The 21,853-nt window shown below is 49.2% G+C and overlaps 1 protein-coding gene across 6 annotated transcripts in view; it reads right to left on the bottom strand.

Annotated features, from left to right (window-relative positions):
- FYCO1 (FYVE and coiled-coil domain autophagy adaptor 1) overlaps window positions 1-20,442 on the bottom strand; it is a 78,787-nt gene extending 58,345 nt beyond the window's left edge. For 2 of the 6 annotated variants that reach the window (XM_070359147.1, XM_070359151.1), the window contains exons 1-5: window positions 20,292-20,442; window positions 9,991-10,133; window positions 6,268-6,374; window positions 4,422-4,547; window positions 1,222-1,328 (exon numbers count right to left, since the gene is read on the bottom strand). In XM_070359147.1, the coding sequence (XP_070215248.1) occupies window positions 1,222-1,328; window positions 4,422-4,547; window positions 6,268-6,374; window positions 9,991-10,045 (395 nt within the window). In that variant the 5' untranslated portion in view covers window positions 10,046-10,133; window positions 20,292-20,442. Of the gene's footprint in view, window positions 1-1,221; window positions 1,329-4,421; window positions 4,548-5,395; window positions 5,664-6,267; window positions 6,375-9,990; window positions 10,134-10,504; window positions 10,525-10,644; window positions 10,795-15,840; window positions 15,921-20,291 lie in introns of those variants that run through there. The other 4 variants (XM_070359149.1, XM_070359148.1, XM_070359150.1 and 1 more) reach the window with 4 other exon arrangements.
- Window positions 20,443-21,853: the final 1,411 nt, after the last annotated feature.

The raw sequence follows: 21,853 nt of genomic DNA, 5'->3' as shown, positions 1-21,853 counted from the left end.
CATTCCAGTGTTCTTGCCTGGGGAATCCCAGGGACGGGGGAGCCTGGTGGGCTGCCGTCTCTGGGGTCGCAGAGTCGGACATGACTGAAGTGACTTAGCAGCAGCTATATAGACTTCCTTATTAGAATTTTAAATGATGTCATGCTATGCCATTTAAGCTAATTTGCTGTAATTTTACAGCCCTCTATCATTGGACATTGATGGTTTCCACTTTGTGTATTATAAACAGCATCATAATTTTCTTTGATAGTTGATTTACAAGTACTATGTTAGTTTCACGAGTACAGTAAAGTGATTTGGTTACACACATATATGTACATGAAATTAAAAGACGTTTGCTCCTTGGAAGACAAGTTATGACAAACCTAGACAGCATATTAAAAAGAGAGACATAGAGAACAAAGGTCTGTATAGGCAAAGCTATGGTTTTTCCAACAGTCAAGTGCAGATTGGAGAGTTGAACCATAAAGAAGGCTGAGCGCCAAAGAACTGATGCTTTCAAACTGTGATGCTGGAGAAGACTCTTGAGACTTCCTTGGATTGCAACAAGATCAAACCAGTCAATCCTAAAGGAAATCCACACTGAATACTCATTGGAAGGACTGATGCTGAAGTTGAAACTCCAATACTTTGGCTACCTGAAACAAAGAGCCGACCTACTGGAAAAGACCCTGATGCTGGGAAAGATTGAAGGCCAAAGGAGAAAGGGGCAACAGAGGATGAGATGGTTGGATGGCATCGCCAACTCAATAGACATGAGTTTGAGCAAGCTCCAGGAAATGGTGAAGGACAGGGAAGCGTGGCGTGCTTTAGTCCATGGGGTCGCAAAGAGCTGGACATAACTTAGCGACTGAACAACAACAATATAGGTACATGTCTATATTTTAAAAATTCTTTTCCATTATAGCTTATTACAAGATACTGAATATAGTTCCCTGTACCATACAGTAAATCTTTGTTGTTTACTTTATATATAGTACTGTGTATGTGTTAATCCCATACTCTCAACTTACCTCTCCCCCAGAAGTTTTTCTGTGTCTGTGAGCCTGTTTCAACAGTTTCATAAATAAGTTCATTCATACTGTTTTTCAGATTCCACATAAGAGACATACGATATTTGTCTTTCTCTGTCCACTGTAATTAGTGCCAGCACTGTTCATGAGGGGCCTTCAGGTCACCTCTGAATCACGCGGGGTAAAGCCAGAACTGCCACACATTTACCTGGTCACTTTGGTGTTCATGAAGCACTGCTGTAAAGTGTCGGCTAACCTCTGGTGCACCAAGGAGTAGCGAATAAATGCTCTTCCTTTTCCAAGAGACGTTCGGAGCTGGAAAAAGTAGATAAAATAGAAACCAAGAGCTGTTAGCCTAATTCCAAACAAAGGCCTCCAAGGATGGCTGGCAAAAACAGAAACAGGGCAGAAAATGCCACCCAGTTCTCCCTACACATAAGCTTCACTCAAGTCTCTCAAAGAACACAAAACATTTGAGAACGTCGCCTCAGAGAAAAAGGCCTAAAGTGTGTGGACGTCTTGCAGGCCTCTACCTGAGAATAATCTGTGGACTCCAACTAACGTGCCATAGAAGACACAGTCATGAGAGGCTCAAGCATCTACTGTGGATTCTACTGAAAGGTCATTCTTCCTCCTCTGCTCCCTCAGAATCCCTGGGTTTAGAGTCAGAGATGAAAATGGTCTGGTTTAATCTGGAATCTTTAGAAAATAAGCCGGAGATAAATGGAGGGCTCCTCATAGCAGAAGTACCCTTGAGGAGCGAGAGATGGTCTCTGTTTAGCACATGTCTGGGCTGGGTTTTGAAGTGCTGGGAGAAGAGAGGCAGCAGAAAAGGCAAGGGGGCTTGGCTGGAGCCCATGTGGAAGCGGGAGGGGGTGCAAATAACCCTGAGGTGGATAGAGGGTCCGGGTGCAGGCCTGCCTTCACAACCTCTCCCCACAGTGACAAAACATGGCTTCTAAAGAGGTTTCTGGCTTGTTGTGATAGAGGTGGGGCAAGCTGGTCAGAGAGCCTGGCCCTAGCAAGACACTTGAGATAAGTATGCAAATCAGGCTTCATGCTCCTGATGATCCAGCCCCAGACGCTCAGGATAATAGGCAGGAGCTCAAAACCTGCCAACTTACCACATGCGCCTGCTCTGTTAGCCACTGGCTCTGACCGGGGTCAGCCAAGCCTCATTCCCTCCCATCTCTTCAAAGGTCAGAAGTGTTTACCTTGGCGGCTTGGGGAAGGGCGGCAGTGGTCTAACCCAAAGACAGTCCTAACACTTCACTCTTAAGCGTTCCTTGGACAGTAAGGAGGTCCAACCAGTCAATCCTAAAGGAAATCAACCCTAAATATTCACTGGAAAGACTGATGCTGAAGATGAAACTCCCAACACTTTGGCCACCTGATGTGAAGAGCCAACTCACTGGGAAAGACCCTGATGCTGGGAAAGACTGAGGGCAAGAGGAGAAGGGGACGACAGAGGATGAGATGGTTAGATGGCATCACTGACTCAATGGACATGAGTTTGAGCAAGCTCCAGGAGATGGTGAAGAACAGGGAAGCCTGCGTGCTGCAGCCCGTGAGATCGCAAAGAGTCAGACAGGACTTAGTGACTGAACAATGACAACACCCTCCATCCTATTAAGAAGCTAACCACGGCGCTGGGCTGACAGGAAACAGGAGGTATGGCCTCCAGCACCAGCATGCTCACGATGCTGTAAACATCTCCGTTTCCACCACCTTTAAGCTCAGGGCTCCATGCCTTCTCATCGCTGACTTGAGGAAATGATACCACAATATGAGGTAATTTTAAAAAATAAGAAGGTGTGAAACCTCATACGACATTTCTGTCAGTCTGTAGGACATTTCTCCATGTGAGTTTTGTGGGTTCGGGGTACAGCCAGAGGGTTTGGAAATGAAGGTGGTAGCGGCAGCCTGACCCACTGGTTTTGTAAAATCCACCACGGCATGTCCACAGGGAGTGGTCCCGACAGAGCTCGGGGAGAGTGACATCCCCACATCTAGATGCTTTCCACTTATGAGTGAGGTGAGAACAAAGTGCTTAGCCGTGACAACCAGGGACCCAGGCAGCTGAATACAGCTGAGCAAGGCATCGTGAAGTGAAGCGTATCGATCACACGCACACACATCCACACCCAGGTCCCGCTGAATCTAAAAAAAAAACCCCCACATAACAGCTTGTGTCTATAAGCTCCCAAGGAAAGGGCCTGTCCTAATTAATAAAATGGCCAGAGTAACAGCACTTAGAACATTTAATTTTTTAAAGGCAAACACTTGAGGCTACATTTTAAGTCAGGCCTATTAACTGAATCCATTATATGTGTGAAAGGAGTTATGTTAAAAGGTCTTTTTAAACATCCTTTGGGGAAGGGAACAACAATAGTTCCTTTGTATAGCAAATGAAGACACTGCATAGCCTTTTTTTAAGAACTTTTTGAGATCACGGGTCCACTTTCATCATTCAATTCCTTAACTTTTGTTAGCATCTAATCAAAACTCACTGCACTACATAGAGAAGCAATACAACACTTAATCATGTACCCGAGTGTCCCACCAGGCACGACCTCACAAGACTTGTCTGTACATCTGGACATTAAACCAATTCCTCTGAGCCAGGATCTTCCCTCATTTTCTCAGCTGTCAGAAGGTACAGCTGGTGGAAGACGCCCAGCCCTCAGGGTCCGCATGTCTAACGCTGTCATTCTCTGTAAGAGGAAACCTACCCGGCTCCAGGAGTCACAGCTGGGGAGTCCTTCCCAGAGCACATGACCCTGTGGCCTTTGTGGGAGGCCAGCCAAGGAGCATGTGCTCTGGTTTTAAAGGGACCTTAGACTTACTGATGAGATACAGAAAAGAAAGATGAAATGTATAAACCTCCTGTCTCAAATCTAGGTGGATTCCCTAATGTGCAAAGTCATTCACTAACAAATGGACTAGACTGATGAGACAGAGAATGTGTGTTGTTGTTGATCCAGAGTTTTGTAAAACAGCAAAGCAATGGCATTCTGCTCTTGGGGGGCTTAGAACTTAATATGGGAAGCTGCTTATTGCTGGCATTTTAAGAAATGTCTCTCAAGATCCCACTACACTGTCTTCATCTCAAATCTAAGTTTTCTGGGCATAGAGAAAGTAGCCTAGCAAACTGTAAAGATTTTCTTTAAGAAACCAATTCTTCAAAAAAAAAGGTGAAGGTGTCCTGTGCTGTCCATCTCTTCGGGGGTACCACGAGCAGACTGCAATGTGAACAGCCCACCCTGTGAGGTGACGTGTGGGCTGGGGTCTCACACACAGTCGGGACTCAGCCACTCTTGGGCGTGGTAAACGCTCACTGGCAGGCTTCTGTGAGAGAGGCTTAAGCCGGAGAGGGGAAGAGGTGAGATCAGTGGTTGTTTCACTCACCTCCGAGATGGACTTGACGAATCGGATCCCATCGTTTGCACCCTTCACCTTGGCCAGGCAGGCACAGAAGTAATCCCAGTAGTCCTTCTTGTTGCCCAGGAGGGTGGCCTTCTCTTTCTGATCGAACTGGGCAGAGAAAGGAGAGAGAGGACGTTCAAACACACTGCTGTTTATCCCACCATTTAATGATGGGTAATGACAACAGCTGCTTAGTTGCCTGGCACTGAGTGAGGCTCTTTATTGGCATTATTTTTACTTACTGATGAATGAGGGTGTTTTAGTCCCCAGTTTATAGGTGAGGAAACAGCCTAGGAGAGGTTAAGCAACTAGCTTAAGGTCATATGACCAGGGAGATTCAGGAATAACAGGCCCCTAAAGTGACCTCTGTGCACAGAGCTGGGTGGAAGACTCCAAAGATGCTATTAACACACGGAAAAGAAATGCAAGAGAAAAGTTCCAGGGCAACATGAAGAGTTATTAACAGTGCCTCGACATAGGGAAATGCGTTAGTGACATCTTACCCCAGTTATGCAACTCAAGTTTCAGTACTGTTTTAATATACATAGAATAAGTCCAAATAAATGTCAGCCATGAGTCATTTCAAAACCCAAACCAAAATGGGTGAATTCAGGGGAAAAAAAAGCCCATTAATACTTCCACAGTGTAAAACAATAGAACCAGTTGAAAAGGCGCATGACAGGTGAGACTTCGAGACACCGCGACACCTCCTCCAGTGGGCTCTCACGCCATACGCTCTGGTGGGAGGTGACAGTGCAGACTCACGGTGTTCAAATGATAGAGGTATCGTCCCATAACCTAGCATTCTATGGCATTTTTTCTGGTTATAAAACATGTGCATACATTGTTAGGAGGTCTGGATAAAATAAACTAAAATAGAAAAGAAAAAATTATAATGCCTAATACCATCACCCTGAGATAAGTTTTGTTATTGTATTGGTCCATTTCCTTCCTACCTATTGTAGTTGCCTATATTTTTCCACATCTGCAGGTTCTGTAGATCTGTGCTTCTTGAACCGAGCAGATAAAAGCTCGGTTATACAGTGGATGTGTTACAAGAAAGCTTCCTGGGCTGACCTCAGAGGTCCTGATTCAGCAGGTCAAGGTGGGAACCGAGAGGACACTTCTGCCTTGCTCCCAGGTAATGCAGATGTTTCTGGTCTATGACCACACTTTGAGGAGCAAGGCTCTAAAATGGGGACTTCTGGATAGTCTTCAGAGGGCCCACAGCCTCCTGGAAAAGATGTGACCAGGTATGTATAACTATGTTTGGGGAGAGATTCCATAGCTTTCACTGGGATGCCAAAGGGGTATGGGATTGCCCCAAAGTGAAGATCTCTGCTATACAGAGACCTTGTGACCTGCATTAAGAGGACGTACATCTCTGAAGTGAAGCGACAGTCGCTCAGTCGTGTCCGACTCTTTGTGACTCCATGGACTGCAGCCTGCCAGGCTCCTCTGTCCATGGACTTCTCCAGGCAAGAATACTGGAGTGGGTAACTGTCCCCTTCTGCAGGGGATCTCCCTGACTCAGGAATTGAACTGGTATTTCCTGCATTGCAGGTGGATTCCTTACCAGCTGAGCTACCAGGGAAGCCAAAATCTCTGAAGAATGCTCTCAGTTCCCAACACCATCCTGAGGGGCAACAATCTGATTCCCCAGAGGATCACACTTGGAGGCTGGGGATAGCTCTGACCTTCAGTCTAACCAGGAGGGCTCAACAGCTCCACTAAGCTTTTGGAGCTGCGTCCTGTGTATTGATGAGGCAGCCAAGAGGGAGACAAGAGACAACAGAGCAGAAAGCAACACACGGCAGGAGTCACTTACTTGGAGGAGGTACTCAAGTTTATAAGAAAACTTATGCAAGTTGGTGCTGTCATCTGTGATGGGTTCCCCTGCTTCCTTAGATTCTCTGCTTAGTTCTGTCACAGCATCTTTAAGACAACAAACAGGAACATGTAACCAGATGGAGTCTGCCCTCAGAGAGAGCAGCAGGATGACCCGGGGAAGCGGGAGTAAGTGGTCCATGATGGCAAAGCACTGTGCACACGTGGGTGCTGCGTAAACATCCGTGGGCTGGAACTCCGAGTCAGAAGGCACGAGGCTGTCCTGAGAGCCCGCCGACTCGGCACCTTTCTCGGTTGGCCCTGTAAGCCCACCAAGAAGGCCTCATAATTTGCAAGCAGTATTTGGACAAAACGTCCGCTGCATGGACGAATCCTACAGCAGTCCCTAACACAGACTTCCTGAGGGCTTTATCCTCTACCCCACCATGTTTCTTGTTCTTCACCATAACCCCACTGCTCAGTACAGGTAGATCCAGGCTTCCTGAGGACCCAGAACGTGCAAACAGTGGTCATGACGACAATGGCAAGAGCAACACCACCATTTGCTTCTGCCAACTGAGTGCCGCTTAGGGGCCAGACCTCTGTGTGTCTTCCTTATTCAACAGAGTGCTGCGAGGCAGGAATTGCTTTATTTCAACAAATCTAAGATCCTCTTGATGAAAGTGAAAGAGGAGAGTGAAAAAGTTGGCTTAAAGCTCAACATTCAGAAAACAAAGATCATGGCATCTGGTCCCATCACTTCATGGGAAATAATGGGGAAACAGTGGAAACAGTGTCAGACTTTATTTTTTTGGGCTCCAAAATCACTGCAGATGGTGACTGCAGCCGTGAAATTAAAAGACACTTGCTCCTTGGAAGAAAAGTTATGACCAACCTAGATAGTATATTCAAAAGCAGAGACATTACTTTGCCAACAAAGGTCCATCTAGTCAAGGCTATGGTTTTTCCTGTGGTCATGTATGGATGTGAGAGTTGGACTGTGAAGAAAGCTGAGCACCGAAGAATTGATGCTTTTGAACTGTGGTGTTGGAGAAGACTCTTGAGAGTCCCTTGGACTGCAAGGAGATCCAACCAGTCCATTCTGAAGGAGATCAGCCCTGGGATTTCTTTGGAAGGAATGATGCTAAAGCTGAAACTCCAATACTTTGGCCATCTCATGTGAAGAGTTGACTCATTGGAAAAGACTCTGATGCTGGGAGGAATTGGGGGCAGGAGGAAAAGGGGACGACAGAGGATAAGATGGCTGGATGGCATCACCGACTCGATGGACCTGAGTCTGAGTGAACTCCGGGAGTTGGTGATGGACAGGGAGGCCTGGCGTGCTACAATTCATGGGGTCGCAAAGAGTTGGACATGACTGAGTGACTGAACTGAACTGAACTGAAGATGCAATTGATTTTAAGATGAGCCCAATTTCATAGCTGTTAAAATGTGGGAAAAAAAAAAAAAATGGTACAAAGTAGAATTGACAAAGGTGGGCATTTTCATCCCCACTTCACAGACAAGGAGCTCACAGAGAGGTCAGAGCACTTGGCCAAAGATTAAGGGTGGCAAATGGCAGAGCTGGCACAAGAACCCTGGTTCTCTCAAGAGAATCCTGGTGCTGACCCCAGAGGTCCTCTCTTAACTTCTAAGACAATTTACTTACTAATGCAGAAAAAGAGGAGAAATCCCTCTGACACTCACAGCCCTTCTGTGGAACAGAGGGACTGTCAGAAGTTGGGTCTGGTTTAGACCCTGAGAAAAACATCCCCAGCTGAGATGGTTTGAGATATGCAAGACAAAACTGCCTTCACTGACAATTCTTGAAAGAAAAGGAGCCGTTAGAAAGCAGATGTGCCAAGGACTGAAGCTGGGCCTGAGCTGTTAAAAGTTAACCAACTCTGACCCCTCAGGCAAAGGGAGCCAACAGCAAAGACAGGTTCTTTGGGACTGAGTCTCACAACACGTGACCAATGTCCAGTGTGCCCAATGAGAAGCATTTGCCGTGGGGGCTCCAAGGGCCAGGGGCCAGGGACCAGGAAGGACACAGAGCCTTCCTCCTCCACCCTCAGGCAGGGCAAAGCTCACAACCTGACGTGGGAACTCCTGAAATGCAGAAAGAAGCCTTGGATATGGAATATGAAATTTCCTGCTCTAAACTCTGCCCGTTACCAACAGATGAAAGGAAAGGGTCTTGACAAAGTGTGATGCCTTTTGAAACTTCCCACTGAGGTGCTCTTAGCACTGCGTACTGGACACTGAGATGACCTGGGACGTGGGGGATGACAGACAAGGACAGCTCGTGGGGTGCAGAAGGGCAACTGAACAAAAGCAGCTGCCTGTCCTCTTCCCAGGCTCAAGAGCTCTGCCACGGGCTCCTCCCTTCCTCTCTCTTCCCTCTAATCAGGACCCAGCTCCCAGAGTCCATCCTTGAGAACCGAGACTGAAACACAGAGAAGACGGTCCACTCTGTGGAGAAGGCTCTGAAGACCAGGACCAACTCGGATTTGCAGGGACTGTCACTGTACCTTCTGTGTGTGCGCGCATATGTGTGTGCGCATGTGTGTGTGTAGATTTAAAAAGGAAAGAGGCATCTCACACTGCAGCTGGATGTACACTGATGTGGTTAAGAGCGCAGCCCATGGCACCAGCTGTGTGTGCAAACCTAGGCTCTATCTGACGGGATGGGTGACCTTAGGCAAGTCACTTAGCCTCTCTGGGTCTGTTTCTACATCTGCAAAATGGGAATGAAATGGTTCCTGCCTCACAGGACCAAACGTGAGGACCCAGTGAGTTATTATCTAGGAGACTCGTGCCTGGCACAGTGAAATGCCACGTAATCATCAGCTAGTAGAGGCCCAAAGCTCTACATAAATAGGAGAGAAGCCTGAGAAAGTGATTTTTATCTCATCCAGTTTTGACCTCACAATGAATACTCCTGCGGCCTCCACTGGCCTGGAGCGACTGCAGTTGGTTATCACAGGTCTGAGCAGTAAGGAACCTGGGCCTTGAGTTTATTAGGAGTGTCACCAGGGCCCCCGTGACGTGGAAGAAGGGGGCACAGCACATCCGCTGGTGCTCCAGAGAGGCTCACAAGATCTACCCTGGTGATCCATGAGGGATGGAAAACTTGCTAGAACTCTGACCCTCGGGACGGCACCAAGAGGTGGCCTTGGGCCCTGGACTCCGCAGTCAGTAGAGAATACAGCCCACTCCTCCAAGCCTGCTCTCCTCGCAGGCACCCCTGCCTGCTCTCCCTCTGTGCAGCCGAGGCCCACGAGCCGGTCTCTCTCGCTGGGCAACACCGAGCTCAGGAAAGGCTGGGAGGCAGAAGGCCCAACTGGAGTGAGTTCACCCGGGATCAGGTGGAAGAGCAAAGCGACAAAGGCAGGTGTGTCGTCTCCCTACTCCGAGGGCGGGTGAGTACTCCTTCACAGAGGAGCCAGCTCCAGCATTGCCCAGCGGTGTGTGTACACACACACACTATAGTCAGACACAAAAACGGGTATCTGATTCTGTCTACACATTGCCTGTACAGTGTCTGAGACGAGGGCCAGGCAAGTTCCTCCAGCCTCACACGGGGTGGACATCTGAGCCCCAAATATTTCAGTGATGTATGCCAAGGGCTCCGATTACCGTCAGTGTAAACAGAGATCACAGGGCTGAAACTCAGCTGGCCCCGGCAAAGCACAACCACAGCTCCCTCAGCGCTAAGCCGTACCTTGTAAATCGCGGATGATTCTCTGCAGCTGGCTCTCCGCGCTGGTGGACGCCATGGTGACCGTGACCGTCTGGGGCCACCTTTCCTGGCTGCGCGCTTCCTGCCCGGGGCTGCTCAGCAGCGGTCAGACTCCATGGTGGCACCTGCACAGGGAGGAGGCCGTGGAGGAAGGGGTCACAGACAGACTTAAAGTCAGCAGGAGAGGGACGCTGCTCCGGGAGCAACGTCACCCCGTCTGGGCGTCTCCTCTGAACGGGAAGGGCTGAACCCTTCTGCGAGAGCCTTGCTCTGAAACACTTACATTCTCTGAGACACTTACATTCAGGCACAATGACCTGGTCTGGGGCTTCAGAAGAAACAAGATCAACTAAATAGAGCCATCTATTCTTTCCGAGCTCCCCTCCCAGGCTGCCCTCTTAGGCAGGCCTGCCTCACTTTCCACCTTTAAAAACCTCCCAGCGGCTCCCCTCACCCCGCTACACCGAGGCCAGAACTAGTCCAGCCCCCCACTCACTGCAGCTAGGCCTAAGGTGCGGCCATTCCAGCTCTGTCTCTTCTGTGCCCGGCCCCACGCCCTCCCAGGCTGCTTTTGGAGGAATGGTTGGTAACCTCTGGCCAGCAGCAGCCATGGAGGGAGAGGCTGAGGACACATACCCTCAGGGCTTCTGGACCAAGGAGAGCCTGGCTTGCCTCTTGGGGAGGTCTGTGGCCTCCAGCCGCCCAGCGTCCGGCTCAGCCGGGGAGGGTAGACACCAGGGGCTACCGGGGGCCTGCACAGCCAAGGGACGTGTCTATTTTAAGCGTGGTTACAGTCCTCTCACGGCTGGTGAGTCCCGAGTTACCAGTGCCACTTGGGCAGCTGCTGAAGTGATGTAAGGACACAGCGGTGGCAGGAGACCAAAACAGAGGAGGAGATCCGAGCAGCATCGGAAGGAGGTGTGGACGCCACTGAATCCTCCTTTCAGAACCTCTAATCCTTGCCTTAGATGGCTGATGCAAAGGCGTAATGTTTGCTGGCAAAATCAGCTGGCAAGATGAGAGGTGGCCAGAGTAGCCACCTGTGCACTGGGCCTGCGAGGTGCTCTACACACTCAGTCATTTTAACCCTTGGCAGTACCCTGGGGCCGGGGGAGGGGCAGACAACGTGCAAGGGAGAACCTGGGTGCAGAGAAGCTGTGTAACTCGTCTATGGCCCGGGCCAGCAGGGAGGGGAACCCTGGTCAGTCTGGACTCAACCCCTTTAGCTCTACAACGCAGCCACTGTCGCTACAGCGAACGCTACCACTTCCACTGGCTTCTGGGAGCGGCTCCGAGCTCCAGGGCCTCTCACGTGTGCCGCCAGCCTGAGTGCTTCAAACATGAGCTGGCCCAGGAGACTAGGCAGGAGGAAAAACGGTTGAGAACTGCAAGTTCCCAAATATTTACAAAAGCATTGCAGGTCAGCCTGGGGCCCAGGGAGGGGCTGTCATGGCGCAGATGTCCCGAGGCCTATTTTTAACTCACAGGCCGGCGTGGCTGTGACTCAGGGAAAACAAGGCCCAAAGAGGGCTTCTCCTGCCTAGAGGAACTAGACAGGCACACGCCAGCACCACACCCCCAGGAATTTCAGACACAGAGCCCCGGAGGGCCACGGGATCCACAGACTCTGCCAAAGTCCCCAGTAAACGTGCTGGCACCCCACCATCAAAGTGAGGGCAGGCTGGTTTATCGGAAGCCAGCCTGCCCTTCCCTGGGCGGTTCTCTGGGTCCCTGCTGAACACAAAGCCCAAGCCGGGACCAGCCAGGGCCCTAGAGAGCAGCAGCCCAGGATGGGTCAGACTTGCGCAGCGGCCCTGCTGCCTGAGACACTTGGCTCCTCCCACAAGGAAGAGCCGGTCAAAGACCACCACTGTCAACGCGCAGCTGCCCAGCACCACCCTGCCAAGTTCAGTCTGGGGTTTCAGGGCACACAGGCACCGTCCAGCCCTGGAGGAGCTTGGCTGTGTGCCGACAAGACAGACAGGAAAGCGTTCAGATATGCAGATAAGGCACAAGAGGTCCACGCAGAGATATGATCGAAAAGTTATGAACACTCAGGGGAAGGAATGACCCAAGGATACACACAACACATGATGTTTGCCAAGTGAAAGAAGCCAGACTGGAAAGCCATCTACCTTACAATTCCACGTGCGTGCTATTCTTACAAAGGGGAAGCTCTGGGGAGAAATCAGATCTACGGCTGCCGAGGACTGACGGGAAAGGGAGGGTCTGACTACAGGAGAACTACAGGAGAACATGCAGAAATCTGGGGACCAATTCTGTTCTGTCTTGATTATGGTGGTGGCTACGTGACTGTGTACATTTGACAAACGTATGTGTCGAACCTCACTTACTGTGCATTTTATCTCAACAAAAGAAATAGCAGCACTGGGATGAATTTAACAAGATGCAATGGGACCCGAGGAAGGGAATGTTCATTCCACTTGGGGAAGGGAAAGTGTGGTGGACACTCTGTGATGGCGACTGGGTTGGGCAAGGCCTAAAAAATGAACAGGAGGTCATCGAAGAGACCCGAGGAAGAAAGGGCGTGACAGGTGTCGAGGCCACGTCTGTACCTGCATGCCTCTTATTTGATTATGGTCAACAGAGAGCCCTGTAGCTTCGGGGGAAAATGACCTTGAAAGATGATGACCTGGAGAGTCCACTGGGTCTGTGTGCATACTGAGAGCTGGGGGAGACCCAAACAGGAGGGGGAGGGAGGAACCTGGAAAGGAAGTCCTGACAGCCACATACTCTGAGTCACCTCATCCAGGCTCTGGCTGGAATACCACACGAACCATACAACCAACCTCGATTTCCTAGAAACCAGCCCTCTTTGGAGCTTGGCACAAGGGTAACAGTATCTGTAAACCAAACTGGCATCTTGGCAGCATAAGCCTGAACAGACAGAAACATGCTCCTTCTGGACCTCCTGGTGCTTTGGTGAAGCTGCAAGTGTCAGCCCGAGCCCAGGAGGCCTTCTCTGCCTGAATCCTGGCGCTGCCCCCCTCTGCCAAGGCCAAGCTCCCAGGTCATGGGGTGAGCTGTGCCCAAGCACTGATTACAAGAGCCTGCATCACCACCAAGGTAAAAGCCCTGGGTCTATAGGTCACAGCAGGCTTCCCCACATGGCTGTGGGTCACCACCTCCCAGGGTTTCAGGAAGCAAATGGTCTCCATAGGAATGCTAGTTTCATGGATTTGAAAGAATGACTCTCAGTATTCTGGCCTCCCGTTTCCTGATCCTGAGGTTTTTACTGAACTTCAAAAGACAGAATGGGGGCAGTCCCCCTCCACTCTATTTCCTCGTATCTCTAGACGAGCTTGCCCTTTGGCTTAGGGATGAGCTGTTTTTATGCCTAACACTTTTGACACCAAATGTGTGGCTTTTCCCCCATACCAATATCTAGTTATCACCACTGGGTGTCCTGCAATTTAATTCAACTGGTTTTCTTTTTGTCCATGCCACATGGCTTATGGGATCTTAGTTCCCTGACCAGGGATCAAACGCAGGCCTTCAGCACTGAAAGCTCGGAGTCCTAATCACTGGACCACCAGGGAAGTCCTTCAATTCAATTCTAACTCAGTTATAACTAACTCTAATTCTAACTCTGGAGTCAGTGCAGACCCCACAGGTTAAGGGTTCAGTCCACAAGACTGCCCGGGCTTCAGACACCAGTCACAAGCCCCAGTACCTGTCACTACCTGTACTTCGGACCACCCTCTATTGTCCCCTTCTCCTCCCACCTTTAATCTTTCCCAGCATGAAGGTCTTTTCCAATGAGTCAGTTCTTCACATCAGGCGGCCAAAGTATTGAAGCTTCAGCTTCAGCTTCAGCATCAGTCCTCCCAATGAATATTTACCATGGATTTCCTTTAGGATTGACTGGTTTGATCTGCTTGCAGATCAAGGGACTCTCAGGAGTCTTCTCCAACACCACGGTTCAAAAGCATCAGTTCTTCAGCGCTCAGCTTTCTTTACAGTCCAACTCTCACATCCATACATGACTACTGGAAAAACCATGGATCTATTCCATGACTAGATGGACCTTTGTCAGCAAAGTAATGTCTCTGCTTTTTAATATGCTGTCTAGGTTGGTCATAACTTTTCTTCCAAGGAGCAAGCATCTTCTAATTTCATGGCTGCGGTCACCATCTGCAGTGATTTTGGAGCCCGGAAAATAAAGTCACTGTTTCCCCATCTATTTGCCATGAAGTGCTGGGACCAGATGCCATGGTCTTTGTTTTTTGAATGCTGGGTTTTAAGCCAGCTTTTTCACTTTCCCCTTTCACTTTTATCAAGAGGCTCTTCAGTTCCTCTTCACTTTCTGCCATAAGAGTGGTGTCATCTACATACCTGAGGTTATTGGTATTTCTCCCAGCAATCTCAATTCCAGCTTGTGCTTCATCCAGCCTGGCATTTCACATGATGTACTCTGCATAGAAGTTAAATAAGCAGGGTGACAATATACAGCCTTGACATACTCCTTTCCTGATTTGAAACCAGTCTGTTGTTTTCATGTCCAGTTCTAACTGTTGCTTCCTGAACTGCATACAGATTTCTCAGGAGGCAGGTAAGCTGGTCTAGTATTCTCATCTCTTGAAGAATTTTCCACACTTTGTTGTGATCCACACAGTCAAAGGCTTTGGAGTAGTCAATAAAGCAGAAGTAGATGTTTTTCTGGAACTCTCTTGCTTTTTCTATGATCCAACGGATGTTAGCAATTTGCTCTCTGGTTCCTCTGCCTTTTCTAAATCTAGCTTGAACATCTGGAAGTTCTCGGTTCACATACTGTTGAAGCCTCGCTTGGAAAATTTTGAGCATTTCATTACTTAATGTATGACTGATGAAATCACTGGCTACTGGTGATTAACTTCAGCCCTTCTGAAGGGGGGTCTAAGGATGGGGCTGAAAGTCCTCTAGCAAGCAGCCCTTACCAAGACACCACCTATAGGGGCCCAGGAAGAGTCAACCTTACTAGCATAAACTGCCTGTGTGGTTGAAAGGGTTTAGTTTTGAATAACAAAGGACACTCCTATTACTCAGGAAATTCCAAGAGTATTAGAAGTTCTGTGCCAGGAACCAGGGACAGAGACCAAATATGTGTTTCCTACTATATCATGGGGATCCCAGACTTCTGGCATGAACCAGCATGGTCCTGACCTCTACAACCCACTGCAAACTGCTCTCCTAACTCGGGAGACACTCAGAGATTGCTCGGTCCACGCCATGGGCTCCGGGGCTCCAGCACCTTGCAAGGCCCCCACAGTGCAAATCACCTCCAGGAACCCAGTGTCCTTGTGGATGACATTGTAAACACCTCCTTCACTAGTTTCTGGCAAGCTCTTTCAAATACCAAAGAAATTTATTTTATAAAATTTGAGGGAACAGTGGAGTCTCTTGCCAACAACACAAAATTATGTTTAAGCTTATCCAGAATGTCTGAAAGCATCCAATCTTCTGATAAAGACAAAAAGGGACTAAACACATTTTTAAAAATTCTTATTTATTACCTGGGACTACTGGCTGGCTTCCAAGTCACAACCGAGGAATTATTTTAGAGGTGAAGGACCTTCCTCGACTTCCAAATTCCTCCCACACCTGCCCAGTTGCCCTAATGCCTTAAACAACAGAGACAGCAGTTCAACCTCAAATTAAGATACAAAGACGCTGACTCATATAAACTTCTTCACGCTATGGTACAAATGACTAATACTCCTAATGTGGCCCAGAAGCTAACTCTGGCAGGAACAACACCATGCCAACTGGAAATGGGCACTTGCCATCTGCCTCTACAAGGATTAAGTCACTCTAGCCACCGCAGTCACTGACCTTCAACACACTCTGACTGGAGTTCAGGATGGAGATCAGGAATGAGGCACTCTGTACTCTGGGAAACCAGCAGAGCAGGCCTGCAGATAGGTATCAACAGACATTTTCAGGAGGAGATTTTACGAGCCCAAATCTTACATCTTCTCATATCTAGAAAAGACTAGGTCGTTCACGACTGGCTGCGAGCCTTTGCCAAGATGCGTGCTCAACTGCATGCACCCCCTTCCACTAAAATCATGTACAGTACTGACCTTAGCCGCTACCTCTGTGGAGCAGTTCCTCAGCTACCTGAGACGCTGTCTCCCAGGCTAAACTTCTTATTTTGCCCCAGGTAAAACTTAACTCGTAACTCTCACGTTGTGTATATATATTTTTTCAGTCGACAACAGCATCTGAGTAGCCATGTTGGGAAAGACGGATAAGAAAGGAAGAAGGTGTGGGCACAGGAGACAACCTCGCCCGGCCTGCCAGATTTGTTCTGCTTGCTCCCAACACAATAGCTAAGACGTGACCCAGACAGGGCACCATATGGCGGGCTCCTCCCCGACTCCTGGACAAGGTGGAGCATACCAGTTGTCAGTTCCACCCTGACCAGGAAAGAATGTGAACAAGGACAGTTCGGACCAGTCAAAAGCAGAAAACTCTTTCTGAAGAGTCATTGCCTTGACTGGCTTCAGCACACCCAACAGCATCTATCCAGTTGCCACCTATGGGAAGGGGGGCATTTGGGTGGTACCTGTGGCTGTGAAGGCCTGGAGGTCTTGGGGTCAGTCAGCGCTGAAGCAGTCAGTGGGCAGGCAAGTTGACCTCTCCAGAGCTTCAAGACAGTGCCTAGGAGAGTGCTGGAGAGCCTGTCAGAGGTCAGTTCAGAGGCTGATGCTTCAACGCACGTGAACAAAGCCTCATTAGGTGACTCAATTATGTCTGAAGACCTACAGTTAAAGCACTGACTAACTGCGGGCCTGGGTCATCTAGCCCAAACACTCATTCCTCATAGTCATCTCTTCTTTCTTAAAGGAAATGAAGACTTGAGCCTTGGCCATCACTTCTTGCACCCTTTCTTGGCCCCCTCCCTCCCACCAACAATTTCAGATTTCTTGGTCACTCCTCCTGGAACAAAACTGGCCCCAATTCCAGTTGGCTGACCCAGGAGAACAGGGTCAAGGGGGACTTGGGGGTGTGAGGTGCTGCTTCTGGGCTTGGAGAAAGCAGTCTTTTTTAGGAAGGTGGGCAGTTGCTCAGGAAGGAGCCATACATCCATATTTGGGGGTGCAGGGCCAATGTCTGGCCACTGGAAATCCCAGAGGAAACATCCAGAACCCTATTAGGAAGGCAGGATCAGGTTCACCTTGTGAAATATCCTTTCCCTATTGTGCACCAAATCATGCAGTAAAGATCATGCCATGACTGTGGGAAACCCATGGTACATTCGGTTCAAACTATTTTGAGGCAATGTTAGCTTTTCTGTCTTCGGGAAGTTTTCTGACCTCTTCCTACGTGTGTGTGTGTGTATGTGTGTGTGTGGGTGTGTTTTCATGTGCAGTGTAGAGAGGTGTTACCCTTTACCTTCCTCCACAGAGAAGATGGGCAAGGAGAAGAACAGACATTCTCAGTGGCTACCTTTGGTCGAGGCTTCTAAGCCCTGCTCTTGACCCAGGCTGCAGATGCCCTGGAAAAGGCACGTGGGGCTACAGTTCCTTCCAGTTCTGCATGAAGCCACCGCCTCTGATTTAGCTCCCAGCCCACCCTGCCCCTCTCACACGGATTCTCCTCTTGGCCTATCCCTCTGCAGACCAATGTCTTGCTTGGAATGCTTTTTCCCTTCAGTTTTTCCTTTGGATTCCAAGGGTTCCCCTAACCTGGCTTTCTGCCCCAGGCCAAGGCTGTAGTACTCCAGTACCTGCCTTTGGGCCCTGGAACCAGCCACACGGCCACAGATTCTGCTTAAGTCTGTCTTTGAAACACACTGACACACACATCCTCATCCCTGTAGAGGATCTGGCCCAACTAGAAACAGGCACCTGGGTTCTTTCAAATGCCACAGAGACATGTGTCAACAGGAAGGACCACTGGGAGCCACTAAAACCAACAGGAGAACTGACTCCAAAGTGAGGAAGAGGGGAAAACCACCTTCTACCCAATGCAGCACGGCTCTGTCATCTTGATTTTCTGAAAGTCAGGGAGCCCATGTGCGTGGAGGCTGAAGCTCTTAAGGAGAGAGTATCGTGACACCTCTAAAAACAGCAGGATAAACACAAAACCATGGAAACAGTTCAAAACTCACCCTACTGATTTATTTAGTTATTCAAACAGATGCTATTAAACCAAGAGCTTTAAAAACAAACAAAAACAGAAACCTGGCATTAAGATCACAAATGGGAAATACTGTTTATCTTTTGAGCAACACAGTAACATTCAGCAGATGAGCAGGATCAGTAGATGAGCAGATGCTGACAAGGCCAAACTCCATCTGTGCTCACAGGAGGCTTCTGGTTAATGAATCCTACCTGCTCTGCTGCCTGGGCCTGCTCTAGTGAGTGTGGCTCCAGCCTGAGTTCCATCAGTGATTTTTACCACAGCACCACAGCTGGACAGTATGCTGCCGCCGCCTCAGGATTAAAGACACTCGGGTTTTGAGTCACCAAAGTTGCCCTTGGAATCACCTGAAAACACAGGTTACCCATTATCCAAGCCTCTCCCCTAAAGGGAACAGGGGGCCTGCCATTTCTTGAGTGCCTACTGCATGTTCTAGCGGTAGCAGCCCACAGCCTCAGGGATCAACACAGGACAAAATCACCAGCTGCTCTGATCTTGTACTGTTTTGGGTGGTTCCTCTCATAACACACATCTGCGGGGTCCATCTCATCCCCAAAGGACCAGCTTAAAAGTGTGGCTCCTGAACCCATCTGGTATCCCCAAACCGCCGGCAAAGGAGCAAAGACCATCCGAAGAGCAACTGGAGGACGGACTCTAAAGCAACACAACAATAATCGGAGCAAACTATTAATTGTAGAATCACACAGGTGAGTGGACATTCACGGCACAATTTTTTCAATGATTCTGTATGTTTATTTTCCTAATAAAGTGACTGAAGAGAAAATAAAAACTAAATGAAGCACCACACAAAGAACACTTTTAACAGAAGCAGAAAATATTTGTCCTAAAGCCTTTTCAGATTCTTTCAATCAAAGAAGACCACGTCCCATCACTGAGACAATTACCTCTGATTTCCAGGGTAACAACAGTAGTAGCTCATCACTGGTAGAGGACATTCAACAACTTGTGAGCACAACTCTCATGGGAGGGAGGGTCAAGTGGAACTTACTCAGTATGGGCCCACTTCAGAGGGCAGGAGCCACTGAAAGCAGAAAACCTCAGCGTGACTGCTCTTCCCTCAACCCCCTACAATACCCAGCAGCCCGCATTAGGCAGATGGCATAGTTAAGCTTGTTGCAGAGGCGACCATAAGGCTGAAGTGGCAGGAGAGCAGCGAGCAGATTAAGGCCTGATCCTCTGCCCTCAAAGAGCCCCTGACCCATTTCTCAGTTTGGGAAGGAAACTGCTGTGGTAAGACAAGTACAGGAGCAGAGAGGCTGTGGCCAGCGCAGGCAGCGCTCATTTTTTTTTTGCGGACGGGACAGCGGATGGAACTGAGAAGAGTGACAAAGGGCATCGGAGGATACAAATGCACTGAGAGCCACGTGGTCAAAGTGCCAACCACACACGCTTTTCTCACAAAAATAAAACCCAGCCTTCCCACCTAGGTTCTTAACAACATGGACTCTAGCCTGAGGCCGGTGCAGCCACCCCACTACTCATAAATCCACAGGTGTTTCAGGAACAATCACCTAGGGATTATCTGGAAACTCTGCACCGGAACACAAGCCGCTGAGGGTCAACAGACTAGGCCGTGGCCTGGGATGGCACAGGATCAATAAACCGTCCGCTGACCGACGGGAGGAGAGACCCCGGCAAAAGCTAAGTTCTGGAGTCTTGCAAAGTTAAGGGGTGGGCTGTCCCCGCCCAGCTGAGGCAGGAAGTACGCTTCTTAAGGTCAGCGGCCTCTTAGACGAGGCAAGCAGAAACTCGGGACCTGTCCTGTGCTTACAGACTCCAAGACTCGTTTAGGGACCACACATGGTGGCCTCCTTGGCGACCCCACGGCCGAGGGGAGTCTTGGAACTGGCGCTTGGAGGGGGCGGAGGGTGTCTGTCTTTCTAATTGATGATCAGAGGAGGTCTGGGTTCTACCGTCAGATCCATCAGCCCGAGGTGCTTCCTAAGCCCGCTGGGCAAGGGTTCGGGGCTCCGACAGGGTCTGTGGAAGACTCGGGAATGGGAAGGGACGTTAAGGGCAACAGGTGACAAGTCGCGCCCGGAGGGAAGGTCTCCGCTCCGGAGACAGCAGCTAGAGGTGCCCCCTGAGTCTGGCCGGCCCTCCGCAGCACTTACTCGCTCGTGGGTCCAAGGCGTGACAGAACCGAAACTTTCTGCGGCCAAGCGGAAGAGTACGAGAGCTCAGCGTAGGCGGCCATGATACGCTGACCCCTCCGCAGACAGGCGCGGACTACAACTCCCGGCGTGCTCCACAGGGCCGCTGTCTACAACTCCCATTGGACTCCATGGGCAGACGAGCGCAAACTACAACTCCCAGCATGCCCCGCAGAATTGCTGTTTACTACTCACACAGGTCCTAAGGGGCAGCCGGCCTTAAATTAACTCTTGCAGTCTCTGGGGGCATGCTGGTCTATAAACATATCCCTGGGATCCTGCAGGCAGTGCTGTCCGTATGTGGCTTTTAAGAACTTGAATTGTGACTAGAGCTGAACTGTACATGTGCTGTTAAGTACAAAATACACCTGAGTTCCAAAAAAGTGTAAAATAGCTCACAAACATTTTTATATTGATTCCATGTTGAAATGATAACTTTTAAGAAATTTATTGGGCTAAATAAAAAGCATTATATATTGCTGGGTCTAATGGTCTGTCTTTTCATCCCCTTTGGTACTTAACACAGGGACCTGCTTAAAAGCAGTGCTCAAAAACTGTTAATGAATGAACTACCTCCCCCAACTTCTCCATGCTCTCTGCCCAATTTCTATTCATGGTATATTTTCTGTTGGTAAGTTGTGAAGCACTCTGAGTCTACACTCAATAGAACAAAATGCATTCATTAGTAATGACTGGGCACAAGAGAGGAGAGCAATAGTACGTGGAGTACTTCAGTCTGTGGCTGTCCTCCATTCCTTGGCCCTGGCAGCACCATCCCTTTCTCTTGGCCCGTTCTCACCATTTTCTTTTGAAACACTTTTCTACCCCACAGGATTTATCCACCCTCTTTTCTAATCCCTGCAACCGTCCAGTTCCACCTGCCCATCTGTTGCCCATGTGTTCTCTCTGATGCTCAAGGCTAATTTTCTGAAAATGATAAAGTCAAGGAGCCAGGCCACCTTTGTCATCCTTTGGTCCTTCCAGCCACACTCTTCTGTGGAGGGGGTTGCATGGGGGGGGGACGGTTTGCAACAACCCCACACCTAAGATTGGGGATGACCCCAAGGTGAAGAGGGGTCTGTGCTCAGAATAACTTGGTGAGGATTTAGGATAACTTTCTTCCCCGTACCAAACGTCCCTCCAAATCTGTCAAATATATCCTATCAAGTTTTCAGGATGCCTGAAATTCCCAGCATTCCTTCTGATTGGAGGGTTGACCTCTGCTAGGTCCCTGTTCACGCACAGTGGGTCCTGAGACACACTGAAGATGGAAAACTCAAGTGCTAGGCCAGGGGAGAGATAGGGAGGGACAGAAAACTGAGGCTAGGAGCATTCAAAACAAATTTGGCCTCCTGGGCAATGTCACCTAAGGCCTGAGCGGAGCCAATTTCCTACCATCCTGACCCATACAGAGCTTGTTCCATGCTTTATCTCTAGTCCTCCTTCTGTATCACTCCATTCACCCAAGAACCTAACCCAGATCCCTCATAAACAGAGAGCTTTTAAAAATCTTAAATAATGGT

The sequence above is a fragment of the Bos mutus genome, chromosome 22 (genome assembly GCF_027580195.1).
Source record: "Bos mutus isolate GX-2022 chromosome 22, NWIPB_WYAK_1.1, whole genome shotgun sequence".
Lineage (NCBI taxonomy): Eukaryota > Metazoa > Chordata > Mammalia > Artiodactyla > Bovidae > Bos > Bos mutus.
The sequence above is the reverse complement of the archived record's forward strand: the minus strand, read 5'-3'. Positions and strand labels throughout refer to the sequence as shown.